Here is an 18,280-nt window from a genome sequence, read left to right as displayed (position 1 = left end):
GAGAGCAGGAATGAATTCCTAGGACACCACAGGACTTAGCAGACCATCTAAAGACAGCAAAGCTCCAAGCTGCTAAGTCTGGGGATCTAGAAAAAGGAAGGTCTCTGAACCAATTACTATCTCTTTTTAAAGTCTTTTAAAATTGAAAATAGAGTCTTTTCTCATATAATACATCCCAACCACAGTTTCCCCTCCCTCCACTCCTTCCAGCTATCCCCTCCCCCACTTCCCCTCTCCTCGAGATCCATTGCCCCTCCATTTCCTCTTCAGAAAAGTACAGGCCTCCAAGAGACAACAGTAAACAGGACAAAACAAGACACAGTAAGACAAGGCAAAAGTCCTCATATCCATGCTGGACAAGAGCCCACACTCGTACTGTCAGCAGCCCCACGAAAACAGCAAGCTGAACAGCCACAACATGCATGCAGAGGCCTGGTGCAGACCCAGGCAGGTCCTGTGCTTGCAGCTTGTCTCGGTGAGCCCATCTGAGCCCTGCTCAGTTAATTCAGTAGGCTAGACTACTCTTTATTTTACAGCTGTTATATTTACTGTGTATAAGGAATGGATATAGTTTGAAATTTTAAGATCACAGCCTGGCTAAATGGCTAGAAGCCAGTCTCCTATAGAAGATAAAACTTGAAGCACCCTGTTGAGAAATGAGTTGAGACATTTTTCTATAGTCATAAAAACCAACATATCACTTTCTTTTATAATTTTATTACTTACAAAATAAAAACAAGTTAGGAAAAATATTTTCCTTTGCAAGATATAGAAACTACAATCTTTGGAAAATACACACACACACACACACACCCATAATTGTTACAATACATAGCCTTGTATACCACTTGAACATTGTTTAAAAATCATACCCTGTAAAGGTTGGGTTAAGAAACATTGTCTCCAATGTCAGCCACATATTGTGACATTCAAGTACTTAAGATACAGTCGAAATAAAAGTTTCCAAATGGTTTTATCTTCCACAGTACCAGAGACTCCTCTATTTTGTTAAGTTAGTCTGTGGCTCCTCGGTGTCTGACTTTCCATAAGTGGAACTGAAAAGAGGCTGCCACCAAAACCCAACTACTGCGCATCTCCATCCTGTCATCCCTGTTTATGGAGCTTAGCTCCCACAGGATGCTCTCTAAGACAGCTCTGAGCTTGAAAAGGCTGTTGACTACATTTTCTGAGATGCTGACAGAATGACATGGTTGCAAATCTAAGTTCCAAGAGTATGAATCAGGTCAAGTGTGATTTAGATGAGTCAGCTAAACAAGTATCATCTAGGATGTCAGATGGAAAGTATTTTAAAAAAAGTATTTCAAGTTCCTCTTTGGAACTACTGGAAGAGATCCTCTTAACAGAATCTAAGTCCCAGGAACCTGGTTCTTGCCTTTGGAAGAACTGTGGGGAGACTGGGAAAGAACAGACAGCTCCCCAGATCTGCAGCTTAAGATAATAGAGACTGTCTGGCAGAGAAAGACGTGGCAGCCACAATGGCCTCACCATAAAGGCATCCAAAGGGACAGACGCATGGTCATGTACTCACAACACCTTGACCAAGCTCTCAAACGCTCCTCTTTCACGGGAGAGTAGGGGCCTGCTGATGCTCCACATTTAGAATCTACTGTCTAAGTTCACACGAGTATTGTGGTACAGCTTGTCAGTCAAAGACTAGCATTTATTTGTGATTTGTGCTATATATGCAGGAAACAGTGAAAGTCAATCTACTGTGGATTAACAGGTCTTTACATTTTTCGTATATCACAAGCATTATAATTTATCATTCCAAAATGAAAGAAGACTGTAAGAGGAAGTTTAATAACAGACCTGTACTTTAAAGGGGCTACCTTCTAGAACTATGGTTTTTGTCAATGAAAACGGTACAATCTGGGCAATTTGATATGGCCTAACATAGAACAATCCTGAGGAAACTGTATTTGGCATCACACTATGAATTCAAAGAGAATTTGTAGAAAATGATCATATCTCAAATGTAAACACCTCAGGATGGAAATGTGCACACTAGTCATGCCAAGATTTCTCTCTTATGATTTTAAGATTGGAAATCTTAGAATGTGAAATCAATAGTGCAATCTCAATAAAACAGGAGACAGTTAAAACTTCAAAATGATAACCAGAGTTACTAATGGACTGAAAGGGAGAACTGCTAACCGCATTGGGCGAGCTAAAGGCTCTGCTCAGAGAGCCCACATAAAGATTCCAGCATCAAAACAAAAGGCACAAATGAGGGCCAAAAGCGTCATGATCATCCGGAGACCCTTGAAAATAAGGCTGGCTCACTTCGATTCCTACCATTAAACAGGCACCTGTACCAAGTTTCAGCTTTGGCATCCTAAATGGAATTACACTGCAATCGAAGGATTAACACAGCAGTAATTATAGCAGCATTCAACATTAAGCTTCTTACCTATACCACTAAAATAGAGTATTTCCCATCCATATCCTGTGTCAAAAATAAAGTTTTAAAAATTGTACTCATAAAAATTTCTGAAATTCCTCAAATGAGCTATCTTCTCAAATGACACCCCACCCCAACAAGCCCAAGCAAAAATAAAAGCTATCCAAAAATGGCTAGGCTAGACTAGCTACTCTTAATTAAAAAGATACCATATTCAAAAATGGTACTTTATTTATGAAATTTATTAAATATAACCAATGAATAATTCAGATTTTCCAGGTATGTGTGTAGGTGTGTAAGATGTCTGAGCTGGGTGATGACATACTTGAAAAAAAAATAGATTTCAACAGTGACATTTCATTTGGAACTCTGGATCCATCTACGAACGGTTGCACCAGTAGTACTGGCTACTACACAGAGAGCCCCACCCACTGTCCACCAGGTCGGCATATTATCAAAGAAAGCAATCTGAAAGATAAAAGCAAAGACTACATCCATTGTCTTCATTATTGCTACGAGCCCCGCTTTTTCTATTTGAACTGCTTTAGTGATAAATATCTGACCCCCTAAACCCAAGAGTCCAATAAGTATGAGAAACAGCCTATCCAGCCCACAATATGGGAGACTCCATCCTCCTATGACAAAGAGGATGATGATGCATTCAGGAAGGCCAAGTATGACATAATACCAAATGCTCAGAAAGTAGTCCACAGATTTTCCCATTTTTCTTAGGATAACCAGAGTCATTGCAGCTAGCACAGCATGTCCAATTGCAGCAAATGTTCCCTTAATGTGCTCTGAATAGCTTTCTCTCATCCCTGAAGTGTCGGAGCCAAATAAAAATGGCGGTCTCACGATAAGGATCACTCCAACCAACGCGAACAATGTGAAGAAAGCATCCCAAAGGCTATACTTTTCCTTGAGAAATATCCAAGCAAATATTGATGTAAACACTGGACAGCTAAATGCAATAACTGTGGCATCTGCAAGGGACGTCGTCTGGAAAGCATAGTACATAAGGATCATGGCACTGGAACCAAAGACCCCTCTGAGAAGAAGGAAAAGTCGTTGACCTTTGGGACCTATGAACCCAGTTCTGCAAATTTAAATGAAAAAAATGCATTTTAAATGAAATGTGGCATTGCTTTCAAATCAAAATGTTTAATCAGACATTACTCTAAAAGTACATTGCATTAAAAACAAGGGAGTAATAATAAATGCTATTTACTATTGAATAATATACATGCTTCAAAAATATTTTTCTAGGTATAGGTAATGATGGTTCAAAATGTTCATAGCAGGAGCAAAAAGAGAACACAGAACCTCATAAACATCATGACAAAAAGTCAGTAGATATAGATCATTGTTTTTCCCACATATATTCTTGCAAAACATAAAGACAAAAAGGACTAGATGTGAAGAGATGTTATATCCTAGCTGTAGAATTACATTAACTTCCCCCAAATGTTCTATAATGAAAAAACACTGTTTTATAATAAACATAATTTCAAGATTTTGTGACACTACATGAGGCAGTTTAATCCTGGCTAATGTACACGCAATCGCATCAACTCTTCTATCAAAGTTGAACAGTACCAGAATTTAGTCACTGAATAAATATAACAACTTTTCATTGTCCTTATGAGTTAAAATACAGTGAAAAAAAAAAACAAAAGCAGTGGTTTGATACGTAAAACTAGTGCTTTTTTTTTTTTTTTCAATTAAACACTCAGAACCTACTCTAATAGTTCCTAGCTAGGTACAACTCATGCCAGAGCAGACTTCACCCAGGTAAACATGAACATCTTTGTGTATCTAGAGTCAGAAGAAATCTGTGGTCCATATGTATGTGGAAAAGCTAGGAATGTTCCACGTAGTGAACACAACACCGCTATTTCTGGAAGCACTCTGGCTCGTACATTTACATGGGAATTGCCGGCAATACGAATCTTTGCAGAGTGCCACTTTCTAACCAATTTCTCAGGATACAGAATGGCACTATTCTAAATGAATCTGCATCATGGCATGGAGACTAGGAGGCTCTGGAGGCAGGCCATGGAAACTTGATTTGAGGTGTAAGCATCTTCAGCTTCCAAACAGAAAGAGCCAGGTAGCCAGTCAGAGCCTGAGTGGTCTCCTCTCAGGGTTCAAAGAACACAAAGGTAAGTGTAAGTTACAAGTGGGGTGGGGGATTGTATTCGTAATTCCAGCCCTACTGAGAAGGACAGATTCTACACAGAAGAAAAGGGATCAAGTATGGAAGGAGAGTGAAGAGGGGACAATAAAAATAGTACCTATATGTGGAAGTCTCTGGAAAGCACCCTAACCTAACTCTTATCTAGCCCTTGCAACCTGCTCTGGGGCACAGCCCTGACAGCACCACTCCCTCCAGTGTACAGAGTAAGAAACTGAATACCAAAGTAGTCAAAGACCTTGCTCAAGGTCCTACCTGCCGTCCTCTGTAAGACTGCCATCTTACTGGCATGATCTGGCAGGGCAGTTTGTCCCACTAAGAGAAATCTGATACTTATAACTCTGATCATTTACTATTTAGTCTTCAAAATACCAGTTATGCCAAAGTAAAGGAAGGAGGGTGGTACACCCAGAATTTTGTTTTTGAACAGAGAGAGTGAACAACCACATGCCATCGTTCTCCTTTGATGGGCATGTGGTATGTACTTGTGGTAGAATCTTCTGTGAGTAGATCCGGAGAACATGTCATTATTCAGGGTGAAGGGAAACAGACTGGTCAGTCTATGATAAACCAGTTACTACAGAGAAAATATCAAGGCAGTTCAAAAGATTGACACACACTCATTAATCTCCTCTACTTCGCTCTAAAACATACTTACTTTCTGTATATTAAGCAAGGAATAATAACTAGCATCTGGAACACACATCGAAATGCACTGATCTCTACAGCATGGACGTCTTGCACTTTTTTAACAAATAAAGAGGCCACTGAGAAAAGGAAGGCAGACAATACTGTGTAAAACAAGCCAAGTCCAGGACAGGGTGCTTTCTTCTTGGCTTCTGAAAAAGATTAAATTCTGGTTAGTCCAAGTATGTTTCATTACTTCCACTTAGAAATAAAGTGAGGAAGATGCACTCTGTTAACCAACAGCTAGACGTTAAGGGAAGACCTCCACATCCCTGGTCTTACACCACTTTCCTACCCATTATGAAGAGTCCATAGGTGTGGGTAACACTTTAAAACCACATTTTAAAAAATGATATTTCTCCCAATAAAAGATGGATTCCTTCTGGCTCACTAAGAATCATCCCTCACTTTACAAGTCAAGAAAATCTTGCTAAGATGGTGAGAGGGATCTTTAAGAAACACTTGTCAAAGCCAGGTGGTGGTGGCACATGCCTTTAATCCCAGCACTTAGGAGGCAGAGCCAGGCGGATCTTTGTGAGTTCAAGGACAGCCTGGTCTCCAAAGAGAGTTCCAGGAAAGGCGCAAAGCTACACAGAGAAACCCTGTCTTGAAAAACCAAAAAAACCAAAAACCAAGAAAAATAAAGAAAGAAAAACTTGTCAAATGGAAGTGAACAGTACTTCTCAGTGATAGAGCCTTCCATTCTCTCACTGGGGAGCTTCAGGAAGAATGTTTACAACTGTTTCATCTGGTCATTTGTTGATAATCTGACTTCTCCTATACAGGCCTATGAGCTTTTCTGGGGCTGGGACCTCAGCTATCTTGTTCATGCCTGGAACATATGTAACCTGAATAAGTATCTAGTGAATGGAAGAATAAGAGAACTCCAGAGAAAGGCACAAGGGTCTAACATTACTGGCAAGAAGATTAAACTGGAAAGGCTCTGCTGTTGTGTAAATGTGAGCTGCTAACTTTGTCTATCTTAACTCCTTCCTGCCTTAATCTAAACCAGGAAATTTGTGCTTTCTGAAGGTCTTCAAATATTTAACTTACTACTGACATCTTGTGTAGCATTAACGACAAGTCACACACTCGGTGTATGGACACACCCCACTCTCTCCTCATGAACACCAAAAAGAGACAGTAATAAGGAAAACAAGTGATTTTTGTCAATGAAGAGTCTACTGAGACACAAAACCTGTGAACGCTGCAATTCACTTTGAACTTGGTTAGCCACTCCACTCTTAGAATGTTGAAAGTGTTACTTAGCTCCGGAACTCTATTGCATAATTATGTTCTCTTTTTTAAATGCCCTTCTCTGATAAATGATACACCAGTTAATATATTTCAACATCCTCACAGCAGATACCTTGGTCCACGGGTGCCTGCAAATCATGATCAAGGTATGAAGACAGCTTCTCTAGCCACACTATACAGTCTGGCCTTTAGATACCCTTTACAGAAACTCCCTATTCTAGGCACACAGCTGGAGAGACTGCTTTGAAACTGTTACTCTGTTATAGGTGCTGGGAGCTCTCCTCCATGCTACCTTTACCCCTGTGCTCCCACACTGTGGGAATGAGCTACAAAACAGCCACTCAGGCCACGAGGAGGAAACTCCGGGCAAAAGCACCACAAATGCATGCCTTGGCTGTGGTCGGCCTAAGAGCTGGGCTTCTGAAATTACAAAATTTAGATCCAAATAAAACAAGTTTTCTCAAATGAAACCTCCACCCTCAGACAGAATAGAATGGAAAGTCCTAGGACAGAAAACACCCTCCTGGGTTATAATCCAAGGACCTTCTCCAACTTAAATTCAATGGCATTTTCTTTAAGAAGTATAACAGAATAATTTAGCTTTCAACTTTAAAACACTTTAAGAAAAAACACACTTCTTTTGAGGCAGGGTCTCTCTATGTAGCCCTGGCTATCCTGGAACTCATTATGTAACTCAAGAGATTTGCCCACCTCTGCTTCCAAAGGTGTGTGCCACCATGCCCAGCTTAAAAACAAGCAAATATTTAAGATTCTGTGTTTTCTGATTAGGGACAGGCAAGTCACAGAAAGTTGAACTGAACTTGACTGTTACTGAAGGCAAGGATGTTCTGAGCTCAGTTTCTTACTAAATGATCATTCCAATTCCCTCTGACAATGGCGAGGGAACTGATGAGTCTAAAGAGGGATTTGCTCACAAGATACACTTCCACACTCACACCCACAGAAAGGGTGTCTAATCACTCCAAACAAGTTACGTTGAAAGTTTGACTATTCAGATTAAGTGGTCACCATATAACATATACCAGAAGAAAGTAAAAACCCATTTCCCTGGCTTCTCCACACTTGGCTTCAAGCCAGTGATTTGGACCTGGCTGAGAACCACCGGAGCAATTTAAAAATTCCATTTCCAGGCCCCACCCCAGAACTTCTGGAACTTTGTAAAAGCTGGTTGGAGGTCCGGTGATGCACTAGTGTTCACTCCAGCAGGAGAGTGTGAGGCACAAGGCTAAGATAACATCTCTCCCCTTTAGTACAAGACCCACACTGTTCCGAAGACAGCAAACAGGTAGCCGGACAGCTGTAAACTGTCCAGTAAGGTTATCCGGTTCCAACCTAAACTTGAAGATGAGTTTGGTTAAGAAACCACTTAGATCAAGAATCTCAAAGCCAGGCTTGGTGTTGAAATCCCAGCACTCAAGGAGGCTTAGGCAGGTCTGAGTGTGAGCCAACCTGAACTGGAGACCCTGTCTCAAAAACAAAAAGAGTCTAAAATAAGCCAGTCAAAAGTTCTTGAGCATTCACACAGGCTTGACATTTTTGCCATGTGCTGCCTGAATATACAGACCCCCTCATTAATGCACAAGCAGGAAACTAAAAAGTTTGCAAGGACCAGTTCCACTGAATGCAAAATGACATTCTGCCTTAGGGTGATTAGGTGAGAAGCTGACCTCTTCATGTGCTGCCCATCTATCTGGTCAGCCCAGTACGGAGTAACCCTGTCCTGGAGCCAAAGCCCATGCAAACATAATCAGAAACCCAATCACTTCTCTTTGCTTTAAGGTCAGAAGTGTAGCAACAATCATCTCCCTAGGACTTTTCTCTCTAAACTCAGAAAAGTGCACAGAAGAGAAAGGAAAACTGGCGGGGCAGGAGGCACAGAAGCCCGGGCATATTCCAGGCATTGAGACAGCGAAAGGTGTTAACTTGGTTCTGAAAGATCTTCTTGAGTTTCTTCAAGAAAGCTATGGAATGGAAAGGGCCCTAGGCGGAGTCTCTGGCAAATGCAGAGCCCTACCTAGCACTGCCTAGACCTGCCCTACCCAGACCTTGGCAGATGGAAGTAGGGGTGAGACCCAACCGCGAAGCCCTCATCTTCCACGACCTCACTTTACCCCTTCATAAGAGGAGTCTGAACAAAAGGCCAGGGCTCTTCACCGGGGCTTCGAACAAGGGATGCCTTGTTTTAAGCCAGGAGCTAAAAAGTCCTATCCCAAAAAGCTTGAGGACCAGTGTGGTCCACTCCACGCTCCTCTCTGAGATGCTCAGATTCCGGGACAAACACTTTCATAATCCGAGTCTTTCCAACTTGGTTCTGGATGATCATCAGTTTCCCCCCTCGTGGTGGGGGTTCCTGGTCGGCTTCCCACAGTCGCTGGCTGCCCCTTTCGGTGACCTTTCACCTCCGATTGCCACAGGACCGCGAGGGCCTGCCCTCCTCACCAATTTGGGGTTGCGACACTCGGAAACTTCCTGGGTCCCGGCTCCCCGCCCGGCCCGCCAGCCCCGCACTCACCCGGCTCCCCACGCGAGCCGCACGCCCCGGCTCCCCACGGCCAGCACCTGCCGCGGCCGGGGGCGTCCGTCGGCTCGTCGTCGGGGGACGCGGGCTCCGGCTCGCACGGCTCCGGCTCGCGCAGCTCCACCGCGTCGGCTCCGAGTTCCGCCGCGCTCTCCGGGGGCCCCATCCCGCAGCCCGCGCTCTCCCCGCAGCCGCGCGCCGTCTGGCGCCCGCAGCCGCCGCCGGGCCGCTCAGCTCTTCCGGCCCCCGGCGCGCCGGTGCGTGTGCGCGTGCGCCCGCTCCCGGCTCCGCGCGCCTGTCCTCCGCTGCCCTCCCGCCCCCGGGGAGCCTGCCGCCTGCGCTCGTGCACTCGGGCTGCGGTGGCCACAGCTGGCCCGGCGGCGGCGGCGGTCCCTCCCGGGCTCCCGCTAGACTGCACACTGGTCCTCCTCTGTCTCTGAACAGACAGAGCGTGTGATTCCCAGCTCCGGCGCCTCGGGTCTTCTTGGGGCCTTCTGCTGCTTTAGAAAGACTAGTGTGTGTGTGTGATCTGGGCGTGGTGTGGCACACGCCCTTAATCCCAGGGTTTAGGGACAGAGGCTTGTGGATCTCTCTGAGGTCAAAGCCAGCCAAGGCTACATAGTGAGACGCTGTTTCCAAATAAATGGACTAAATGAAATTTAAAAAGACTGAGTGCCTGTTTATTGGTATGGAGCTCGGGGACAAAGTATTATGTCAGTTTTAAAACACACTGCTACCTGACCAAGGGAAATAGAATTTAAGTGTAATCATGGGGAAGCATAGATGGAAAGGGGTGGGCTTTTAAAAATTGCAGGGCTCCTGGACGTGGTGGCACATGCCTTTAATTCCAGCACTGGGAGCTAGAGGCAGGAGGATCTCTCTGAGTTCAAGGCCAGCCTGGTCTATATTGTGAGTTCCAGGAAAGCCAGGGCAACACAGAGAAACCCTGTCTCCAAAAAAACCAAACAAACAAAAATTGCAGTCCAAAGGAGGTTGTTTGAACAAACTGAGACAAATAGATGCCTCATTTCTGTTAGAAGTTAAGTTCTGGATGGCAAAGGAAGACACTACCACTCCAGCGGAAGGGTCTGAGCAAGATAAAGTTTACTTTTGATTAAGAGGGTGCACTTGGAAGATGGAACACATAGAGACAGGAAGCAGATGTGTTTTTATTCCCACTCAGATGGGACTGTGTCTTTCCCCCCATTTGCTGGGTTCAGACCTCACAGTCTTTGGTTTGTTTTTGTTTTTCAAGACAGGGTTTCTCCACGTACTTTTGGTGCCTGTCCTGGATCTCCAGACCTCACAGACATATTCAACAGCTGGTCTTTAAAAAATAGGGACCATCCTGTTCCCTTATGTTCTCATCCTCCAGGGATGGAGTGAAAAAAAAAAAAAAAACAGTAAAATAGATACCATGATAGAGGGAGAGACATCATGAGGATAGAGAGAAACCGGGTGCTAGGGAAGATCCCAGGAATCCCCAGGGATGACCCCAACTTGGACTACTAGAAATAATGGAGAGGGTACCTGAACTGACCTGGCTTGCTCCAGAGATCAGATCGGTGAATACCCTGTCATCACAGAGCCTTTCTCCAGCGACGGATTGAAGCAGATGCAGAGACCCACAGCCAGGCACCAGGCAGAGCTCCAGGAGTCCAGTGGGGAGAGAGAAGAGGGATTCTATGAGCAAGGGCATCAAGATCATAATGGGGAAACCTGCAGGGACAACTAAACCAAACTAGTGGGAACTCATGAAAGTTGGATCAACCACTGTGGAGCCTGCATGGGACTGGGATAGGCCCTCTGCATGGCCAGACAGTTTTGTAGCCTGATCTGCTTGGGGGCCCCCTGGCAGTCAGAATCCATCCCTGTTGCATGATCGGGCTTTTTGGAGCCCACTACCTATGATGAAACACCTCGTGTAGCCTTGAGGTAGGGGGAGGGGCTTGGACTTGCTTGTGCCTCCACATGAGAGGCCTTACCTTCTTATCAGGGGGAGTGGGGATGGGTTGGGAGGGGAGGTCTGGGGGGACAGGAGGAGAGAAGAGGGGGATATTTGATTGGTGTGTAAAATGAATGGAAATTTTTTCTTAATAAAAAAATAATAAAACATTGGGGCTCAAGAAATGAAGGAGGAAGGCTAACCAGAAGGCTGATCTTTGGTCATTTGATTCCTGGGATATAGCAAGGGGCCTTTGTGTAAACAAAGGTTTTACTGAGTGATGGAAGGGATAAAAACATTTGCATAAAAGTCTTACAAGGTGGGGGAGATAAAGACTTTAATCCCTTCTCCTAAACACATTTAATATTTTAAACTTTTTTAAAAACAAAAACAAAAACACTTCTTCAAATTAATTAAGGTATTGGCCCTTTTGCTATATACTATGTTGGTGTAAGAAATTGCAATAGGTAGATCATACTGTTTAACTGGTGATTAACTCAGTGAGCCTGAGTTAGGCCCCTAGCATAAAAAAATAATTACTGCATTTATTTCGTCAGCATGGTTTAAGGTGAGCCTGCTTGCTAGAGGTGGTTCCTTGGCCAGCAGATCATCATGACCCTATTGGAATGTTAGGTCTGCGCCCAGGCCAGAGGTTCTGTTCTCTTGACCAGGAATTTTCCCTTAACAGACTTTCATTGCTACTTTAACATTCCACCTCCCTGAGCAGATAACCCTAGAACCATCTACGAACCAGATCAAAGAGCGGACCTCCCCAAACACTGGGCACCTTTGGTTTCTGACAAGGATGAAACTGCCAAGAGTCCCAGGACATTCCTAAGGCACGCCTTTAACCCGAGCACTTGGGAGGCAGAGGCAGGTGGGTCTCTGCCAGCCTAGTCTAGATAATGAGTTTCAGTACAGCCAGGGCTATGTAGAAAGACTCTGTCTTTAAAAAGAAAGAAGAAGAGATACAGAGACAGAGACAGAAAGGGGTTACTTTTCTATTCTTTGGAGTCTTTTTATCCTAAATGGTCTAGTCAATTTTTACCTCCTGTTTTTTATCACCCCTCCTCTCTCTGAGGGTAAAGTGACCCTGACGGCCATTATGGGATTGAGGCAATGACAAAACTGGCTTCTTTCAGATGAATCTGGGGTGTTGAGTTGGGAGCATGGAGGTTCCTCTCCAGATGTTGGAGGGAAAGGAAGTCCTTGACTGGTGTCTGGAAAGGATTTTAAAATGTTCAATCAAAGTTTATTAGAATCTCTTGATGGGTAATAGGTTTTCTGTCCCCCACCCCTGTAATGATATGGTGGCACCAGGGAGGGCCTTGGTGGGTTTTGGACCAAGGTTCCACATGGCGGGTGAGACAGGCCATGTAGTCATGGCAGACGATGGAAAGTTACTCAAATGGTAGATGCCATGTCCATGTGGCAAGTTTATTTTGGGGGGGGTGGGAATGGGGGTAAGGAGGAGAGAGAGGGGGGGGGTACGTGCTATCTCTGGGTGGGGGGGAGAGAAGGGGAGGAGTTTTTCCTAAAGCAAACATAGGATGGCATTGGAAGACGCTGGGCAGGTCCCCAAGGGATAGGTCAGAATACTAACATTCCTCCATTTTGATTATTATGGAAAGGTGAATTATGGATAGCAAGTTGGTTGGGAGGATGAGGGTGCTGAATTCTCAAGACTGCTTCCTGCTGATTTGGGGATGAAGTGGGGAGGGGGAAGTTGGGAGTCACTTATGGCGGGAGGTGTGAGTGAAGTTAGCTGTCATTGTGGAGCTCTCTCAGGCATCTGTTCCTTGAGGGAGCTGAGAAGGCAGGCTGCAGCAGTGATGTTCCAGGAGCTTGGGGGAATGGCATGCCAAATTGGGAGTACAGGAGCCATCACATCTGCCGTTTCCCTGGAGGTGGAAATGCCTCCAGTCATCCTGTAAAATGTGTCAACAAATTACAAGATAACAGAGTTTTCATGAGTGGGCATGTGGGCGAAGTTAACCTGTCAGTAGTCTCCTGATTGGCGTGCTCGGTTGGTGGTCGGCATCCTCGGGGCTGGTGCAGGGCTGGCATATCTGGAGCACCCCCTGTGGATTGGCCTTGGCAGGAGTCTGGCAGGAAAAGTGAAACTGCAAATGTGCTGGAAAATGGGTGGGGTCAAAGTGAGCGCTGGAGCCTTTGTTTTCACCAGACCCAATGTCTTGACATGGTAGCAGAACTTTTCCCAGGAACCTGAAGGTTTCTGTCAGACAGCTGGAGGAGATTTACATCCTGGCGCCATAGCAAAAGGCTGTGGCTTGGGGTTAAAAGGTGTGAACATTTCCTGGCTTCAGCCCAATGAAACATATCTCTAATTCTATAACCCGAGGAGATTTACTGAATGGAAGTGGTTGAATGAGTGATGGAGGAGAAAAGCTTCCCTAAACATCATCAGAGTGAACAGAGGTGAGACAGCTTTCCTATCTTCACATACATAAACCTTAAGGCTGTTTCTTTTTATCTAACTCGCCAGAAGACACAGAGGGCAGTAGTAGCCCTAAGAGAGTGAGGCTGTGACTTTTTTTAAAAGATTTATTTATTTATTTATTTATTTATTTATTTATTTATTTATTTATTATACAGAAGAGGGCGCCAGATCTCATTACAGATGGTTATGAGCCACCATGTGGTTGCTGGGAATTGAACTCAGGACCTCTGGAAGAGCAGTTAGTGCTCTTAACCTCTGAACCATCTCTCCAGCCCGAGGCTGTGAATTTTACACAGAGAACTGAGAAGGCAGCTGAAGCAAAGCCTGGTTGTCAGATGGCATCAGAAATCCGAGAAGGATAAATTTTACCTGAGTTAGTGATTGAAAGTGACAGAGACTTACCTGCTGGCTTCCTAGACAGCCACCCCAGGGTCCTCCATGGTCATTGAGGGCAACAACATTAGTCTTCAGCTGCCAGGCCTAAGCTTGCCAGGCCTCAGAAGATCCAACAGTTGTGGGGTAAGCACTGTGGGAAGGACCAGCCTACCTTGTCTAGGCTAGAGTAAGGCAATGGGTTCCAGAGTCTTGTTGTCCATGGTCTGAAGAAGGACCTGGCATCAGTCAAGTTCCTTCTGTGCCCATCTCAGGGGCTCGTGCTGCCATTCTGGAGCAAGTTCTGGGTGGAGGCTCTTGTGTGGCCAGCCATCATCTTTGGAGGAAATAAAGGTGCTGCCAGGAGCCAGAATGTCTCTCTATCACAAAAACTTTTTAATTAAACATTTCAAATGCCATATTCTGCAGCTCTCTAAAGTATTTGAGGGCTGTTCAGGTACAAATTGGACAGAGATGTCTTTGGCCTGATGAGAAGTTTAAGTTTATATTTAGAAGACAACCAAGGAAAATTTAAAATCCTGAGCTTGTGACCCAAAGAGTATCAGAATTCTATTAATGTTAAAATCTGAACCTTTGGAACCTTAATATAGCAATATCATTGAAGGGGAGCGTAATCTGAAGCACTTTAGTCATTGATTTATGTCAAGGGACCTAATAGCTCCAGGAAAAGTAAGGCTTGATTTTTTTTAATCTATAAAATGAGCTGGCAAGTTGGTCGTATCACCAGCATGTGGCGCTGCTGATGCCCTAGAGCCCGAGGAAGAAGAGGCTAGGTCTCTGGGCCCGGCCAGCCCATATGAACTGAGAGTAGCTGTGGAGGAATGCCAGGCCTTGACTGGAGGCTCGAGTCCTCAGCTCTGTAAGCTTGAGGCAGAGCTTACCTGACCTCCCCCATACATAGGACCCAAGCGCCAGGTGCTCTGCTCATGCTTGAACCATGGACAGGAAGTGACATTTTGCTGCCCTTAGTAAAGATGGCAATAAGGATATAGGACCTATTCCTCTTTCACCTTAGTCAAGACGTCTGCCTGACCTTGTAATTGCCTTTATCAAATATGGCGATGGAGCCATATGACCTGTCTGTCTCTGACCTTAGTCAAGATGGTGCCTTGTGATGACCATGTGATGGGAAGTCAGAAGTGGGTAGCTCCACCAGAGACCCCTAGTGGTGGTATTGGATGGAAGGCAAAGCAGCCAATAAAAGAGAACGGGAGACTTTGTCACAGGTGGGAGGGAGCAGATCTGCCGAGGGTGGAGGGGGTACCTTTTGGTGGGCCCTGCCAAGGTATGCCACCAAACAGACATGCCACATGCAGCAGAGTTAGTGGAAGAGGTTTGAGGGAGGAAAGGAAAAGAGCGAAAGACCATGTCAGAGTGGGGGCAGGCCCTGATCACTCACAGAAGTCATACATGTCCCCAAAAATCATGGCACCCATGGATGAGACAGGGAAAAGGAATCCCTACAGCCTGTAGCTGTGGGTGTCCCCAGGGGCTAGAGGAAGGACAGAATGAGGATCAAGCCATTGAAGAGGCCCATTGCCACACTCAACAGGGGTCAACTTAGCCTGGTTAAGTCAGAAGTCTCGGCACCTAGTACTAAGATTTTTGAGGAGGTGAGAACAAAAACCGAGCTCCAAGAGGGAATCGCATCCATGGGAAAAGGTCAGGGTTCATGTCACAAAAGCCAGAAGGGCCTAAAGGAACTGTGGGCAATTCTGGAGGGGGTGTAACAACCCAATTAAAATTGACAAGATTGCCCCTAGTGAACGGGGTAGTGAGTGCCAGGGTGAGCTGGGGCCTGTTGTGGGTAGACTGGGTCCAGGATCCTGGCATGGGAGGGGCTGTCAGGAGGGCCTATCCACATCGCAACACCAATGTAATGATATGGCGTGCAGGAGGGCCTTGGTGGGTTTTGGACCAAGGTGCCATACGGCAGGTGAAACATGCCATGCACGCAGATGAAGGCGTCCATGTGGCAAGTTTATTTGGGGGTTCTGGGGGAGAGAAATGGGAATGGAGGGAAGAGAAAAGAGAGGGAGAGAGAGAGAGAGAAAAAGTGTGTGCTGCCTCTGGAGAAAAGGGGGAGAGGAGGGATGAAGGGGAGGAGGTTTTCTTAAAGGAAACTTAGGATGGCATCAGGAGGACACTGGCAGGTCTTCAAGGGGTGAGTAAGAATACTAATACCCCCACCCCATAATAGGTTTCTTGGCCAACGCAGTAAGACAGATTAAGCCAAACTGAAAAGTGTAACAACAGGTTTATTTGAGCAAATCAACTCCCAGGCAGGTTCTCATATTCCAGAGATCAAGGCCAGAGAAGCCACGCCCACAAACAAAATCAGGGAGACATTATAGGTGGTAGGTGAGGAGTGATGACGTGTCTGCCACAAGCTGGGTTTATGCCCAAGTATGGTCAAAAGCTGGGCACTCTAGGTGGAGACTTGGGTAGCTGGCCACTTCAGAGGAGGAAGGTATAATAGCTGCCAGGAATGTGGAACTGGACTTTTCGGTGCCTTCCCATGTTTGGAGATTCTCTGAGTGGGTGGGCTTGGAGAGATAGGAATGGGGCTTCTCAGACCATGCAGGATCGAGCTGGAGGTTCCAACTGAACATCCCGACTTTTTTGGGTATATAGGTGCTGGTTCAAATCTGGCTACTTCCTGTTGGCATGGGATGACATGGGGAGGGGAAGTCTGGAGTCGGTGAGCTCATGATCAGCAGGAGGCAGAGTGAAGAAGCATTCCATTAACCACCATCCTGGAGACCTTTTGAATCCATTCCTGGAAGCGGCAGTGAAGGCAAAGTGCTAGGAGAAAAAAATAAACAGATTATTGCCACCAGCCCTATGAACAGAACTAGACATGGGAAGAGTGAAGATTACCAGAAAGAATGGAACAGAGGTACGCCCTGGTTGTATTGGTGGAAATTCTTGAGATAATTTGTGGAGACAATTAGATAATTAGTTTCCACCAGGACAGATTCCTTCATACAGTAAGCAAAAACTCTTTCCCCAAGAGCATGCAGGTGCCTGCAAGATAGCTGGAACAGATTTGCACCTTGGTGTCATAGCAAAGGCTGTGGCTTTGGTTTAAAAAACATAAACATTTTTTCCTATGTCTAGAGAGCTTGATACATGTTTTTTGGGGGAGGGTTGTTTGTTTGTTTGTTTGTTTTTTCTGAGACAGGGTTTCTCTGTGTAGCTTTGCGCCTTTCCTGGAACTCACTTTGTAGACCAGGCTGGCCTCGAACTCACAGAGATCCACCTGGCTCTGCCTCCCGAGTGCTGGGATTAAATGCGTGCACCACCACCACCCGGCTTCATACATGTTTTAACCCAGTGAAATGCACCTTTAAGTCACAAGCTCGAGGTTTTAAATTTCCTTTGGTTGTAACTGAATGGTAGCTAGTGCTCTGTTCAGTTGTCAGAACTCCATTTATCAATGCTAAAACTCAGAATTGCCCAAATCCCTGTGTAACAATAGCATAGAAAGGGGACAGAAGTCAAAACATCTTTACATACCTTCAGTAATTTACTTATACTTTTACAACTTGCATTTATACATCTCAAATAATTTTCTGTGTTCCTTTAGTGGAAAATTACATCTGCACCTGTTTATCCTTTACAATGAAGCCTGTGGACAAGACAAACCTGTCTATATTTTTTCTTTTCTTTTTTTTAATTTTTAATTTATTATTTATTATGTATACAATGTTCTGCCTGCATGTATGTCTACAGCACCAGATCTCATTACAGATGGTTGTGAGCCACCCTGTGGTTGCTGGGAATTGAACTCAGAACCTCTGGAAGAGCAGTCAGTGCTCTTAACCTCTGAGCCATCTCTCCAGCCCCCTGTCTGTATTTTTTAACTAGAAACTTAACTAATGAATGAACTAATGAACTGCCAAGGTGGTTTTAGCCTTGGGGCGTGGGGGGGCCACAGAGGGGGTGCTGTTAAACTGCTGAAGCTATCAGTAATCTGTTATCAAACACCATCAGATCTGAGAAGGATAAATTTCACCTGAGTAAGCAGAAAAGCAGACCAAACAACTTCTGAATCTATTAAAAATGACAGGGACTTACTAACTACCTAGACATCGACCCCAGGTTCCTCCATGGTCATTGGGGTCAGAGGTCCTAGGGCAGCATCAGCCTTCAACTGTCGGGCCCAGAAGATCTGACAGACATTCCTGTGAAGTAGGAACCTGGGGGACTGGATTACCTCATCTAGGCAAAGTGGGGCAATCTACTCCCCAGCGTCCTATTTGTCCACAGTCTGGACAGGGTCTGGGCAGCAGCTGGGGTAAAGGGCATTTTTTTCCACCTCATGGCTGGCTTTGCCACATTTAAAGCTTCAGGTGGAGGTTCTTCTGCACCCAATCATC

General features: G+C 45.1%; 1 protein-coding gene across 2 annotated transcripts; it reads right to left on the bottom strand.

The window, feature by feature from the left end:
* Nucleotides 1-749: 749 nt before the first annotated feature.
* Slc35g1 (solute carrier family 35 member G1) lies at nucleotides 750-9,310 on the bottom strand. Of its 2 annotated transcripts, none has more exons than XM_036197029.1 (3): nucleotides 9,094-9,310; nucleotides 5,275-5,455; nucleotides 750-3,518 (listed from the first exon to the last, which is right to left on the bottom strand). In XM_036197029.1, exons 1-3 carry the CDS (start codon nucleotides 9,263-9,265, stop codon nucleotides 2,780-2,782), a joined length of 1,092 nt encoding a protein of 363 aa, XP_036052922.1. In that variant the 5' UTR covers nucleotides 9,266-9,310; the 3' UTR covers nucleotides 750-2,779. The 2 variants fall into 2 exon arrangements, with proteins under 2 accessions (XP_036052922.1, XP_036052932.1); XM_036197039.1 differs by having other exon boundaries at nucleotides 5,275-5,452.
* Between the last annotated feature and the right edge of the window lie 8,970 nt (nucleotides 9,311-18,280).

Source organism: Onychomys torridus, chromosome 1 (assembly GCF_903995425.1).
Source record: "Onychomys torridus chromosome 1, mOncTor1.1, whole genome shotgun sequence".
In the NCBI taxonomy this organism is placed as follows: Eukaryota; Metazoa; Chordata; class Mammalia; order Rodentia; family Cricetidae; genus Onychomys; species Onychomys torridus.
This window is presented reverse-complemented; position numbering and strand designations above follow the sequence as displayed.

What these genes read in the sequence shown, in the direction of transcription:
- Slc35g1 (XM_036197029.1), bottom strand. Translation starts at nt 9,265, where the DNA reads ATGGGGCCCCCGGAGAGCGCGGCGGAACTCGGAGCCGACGCGGTGGAG. An exon ending in CGGCTCGCGTGGGGAGCCGG is followed by an intron (nt 5,456 to 9,093) that starts GTGAGTGCGGGG and finishes AATCTTTTTCAG; the next exon opens with AAGCCAAGAAGAAAGCACCC. An exon ending in CCTTGCTTAATATACAGAAA is followed by an intron (nt 3,519 to 5,274) that starts GTAAGTATGTTT and finishes TTAAATTTGCAG; the next exon opens with AACTGGGTTCATAGGTCCCA.